The sequence below is a fragment of the Salvia splendens genome, chromosome 3 (assembly GCF_004379255.2).
Source record: "Salvia splendens isolate huo1 chromosome 3, SspV2, whole genome shotgun sequence".
In the NCBI taxonomy this organism is placed as follows: Eukaryota; Viridiplantae; Streptophyta; class Magnoliopsida; order Lamiales; family Lamiaceae; genus Salvia; species Salvia splendens.
In genome coordinates, this window is record NC_056034.1 from 42,487,197 (window position 1) to 42,488,988 (window position 1,792).

A 1,792-nucleotide genomic window follows, 5' to 3' on the forward strand; every position below is an offset into this window, starting at 1 on the left:
AATTAAAAAAAACATACATAATAAAAAAATAAAAAAAAACCGCTAGTCGGTCCGCTCGTCCGTCGGGAGCCTAAAATAGCGAACTAGCGCACGGACTAGCGCGTTATCCGATGGACAAAAGGTTGTCCGTCGGACTCGTCCGTCACTCGCTAGCCGGTCGCAGTAGTGGACTAGCGCGACGGACGAGCGGCTCGCCGATCGCTAGTCCACGGTTGTGGATGCTCTAAGAAAATTAATGTATATTTATTCGTGTTATCGTTTTCATTTTTTTTTTCTTCTTTAACTCTCCGATATAGTATTATATTCCGCCCATCTTAATGTGCCCTCCACGAAACAAACCTTTGGCCTAGCTAACTGAATTCTGGTGTGGCTAAACACTTCCTTTTTAGTAAGGTGGCTAAATATTTCCTTTATATAAAATGTGTATACTTTTGTATTACCACTTGACAGAAAAGCTTCATTTTGAAATGAATAAATATGTAAAATATAAGTTTAAAGTAAATCAATTTCGCATACGACAACTTTTCGACGGCTCCCTGTCCACATAATATTGTGTATCCAATCAGATAAATGAAATTGTAAATCACAAAATTCAATACTTTGCCTTTGATGCAACTTCGTTGAAAGCGCCCGTGTTTGAATATTTAAATAAAATACCTCCAGTTGATTTAAGATGCATGTACTTGAAAACCTATATATTACCCCATATTCCAAATTTCAATCACCAAATCAAAACTTCAAAAAATCAGATAAACCCTAACAATTTTCCCCCCAAAATGTCGTACGGAAACTACTACAATTACATGGATGACATGGAATTTCTTGATTCAATCAGCAAGCATTTGCTCGATGAATTTCAGAACCCTCTAATGTTCACCGCCGCCGACGACGGCGGCCTCCATGACTTGCTAATGTTAACCGGCGCCGTTCCAGCAGTTGTTGTGAAAACCGAGCCTATCCCGGAAGTAACGGCGCAGCAAACGGAGAGAGTGGCGGCGAGGGGGAGCCAATACAGAGGGGTGCGGCAGCGGCCGTGGGGGAAGTTCGCAGCGGAGATAAGAGACCCGTCCAAGAATGGGGCCCGCGTGTGGCTCGGGACGTACGAGACGGCCGAGGATGCGGCGTTGGCGTACGATCAAGCCGCGTACTCGATGCGGGGATCGAGGGCGCTGCTCAACTTCCCGCTGAGGATTAACTCCGGGGAGCCGGCGCCGGTGAGGATTGTGTCGAAGAGATCGGCTGCTTCGCCTGATCGGTCTTCGAAGTCGTCTTCCGACACTGGATCTTCGCGGAAGCGGAAGACGGCGGCGGGTGGTGGTGTGAAAAAGGGGCGAGTTGAAGCCGGTTTACAATAACGGCGGGAATGTGGTCTATTTGTTTATTTTTCTTTACTACTTTTGTTGTCGTATTTCTTCAACTTGCTTGTGTTAATGAAAAGTATTATTCTTGTAGAAACATGGTGAACACTTTGTGATATGAAAACGCAACCAACTTGTATAGATGCTTCATGCTTACGAGATTGATGATTTAGACCATCCACAACGGGACTCGCCGGCGTCTCGCGTCTCGTCTCAGCGAGACGAGACCCCGGCGAGACGCGTTGCAGCCTCCATCTCGTCCCGTCTCGTCGCGCGTCTCGTCGCGCGACTCGACTCGCCGAGCCAGGAGACGAGCTGGCTCGCCACGCGCCTCGGCGACGTGGCGCAGCCCGGCGTCGTGCGTGACGCCCACTCGCCGGCCCGCGAGTGGGCGTCGTCACGTGCTGACGCAATAAATATTTTTTTTTAAAAAA

General features: G+C 47.8%; 1 protein-coding gene across 1 annotated transcript; it reads left to right on the top strand.

The window, feature by feature from the left end:
• Positions 1-736: 736 nt before the first annotated feature.
• LOC121794425 (ethylene-responsive transcription factor 1A-like) lies at positions 737-1,792 on the top strand. The gene has a single exon (XM_042192582.1). It carries the CDS (start codon positions 777-779, stop codon positions 1,353-1,355), a length of 579 nt encoding a protein of 192 aa, XP_042048516.1. The 5' UTR covers positions 737-776; the 3' UTR covers positions 1,356-1,792.

Coding starts and splice junctions, on each gene's coding strand:
- LOC121794425 (XM_042192582.1), top strand. CDS start 777: ATGTCGTACGGAAACTACTACAATTACATGGATGACATGGAATTTCTT.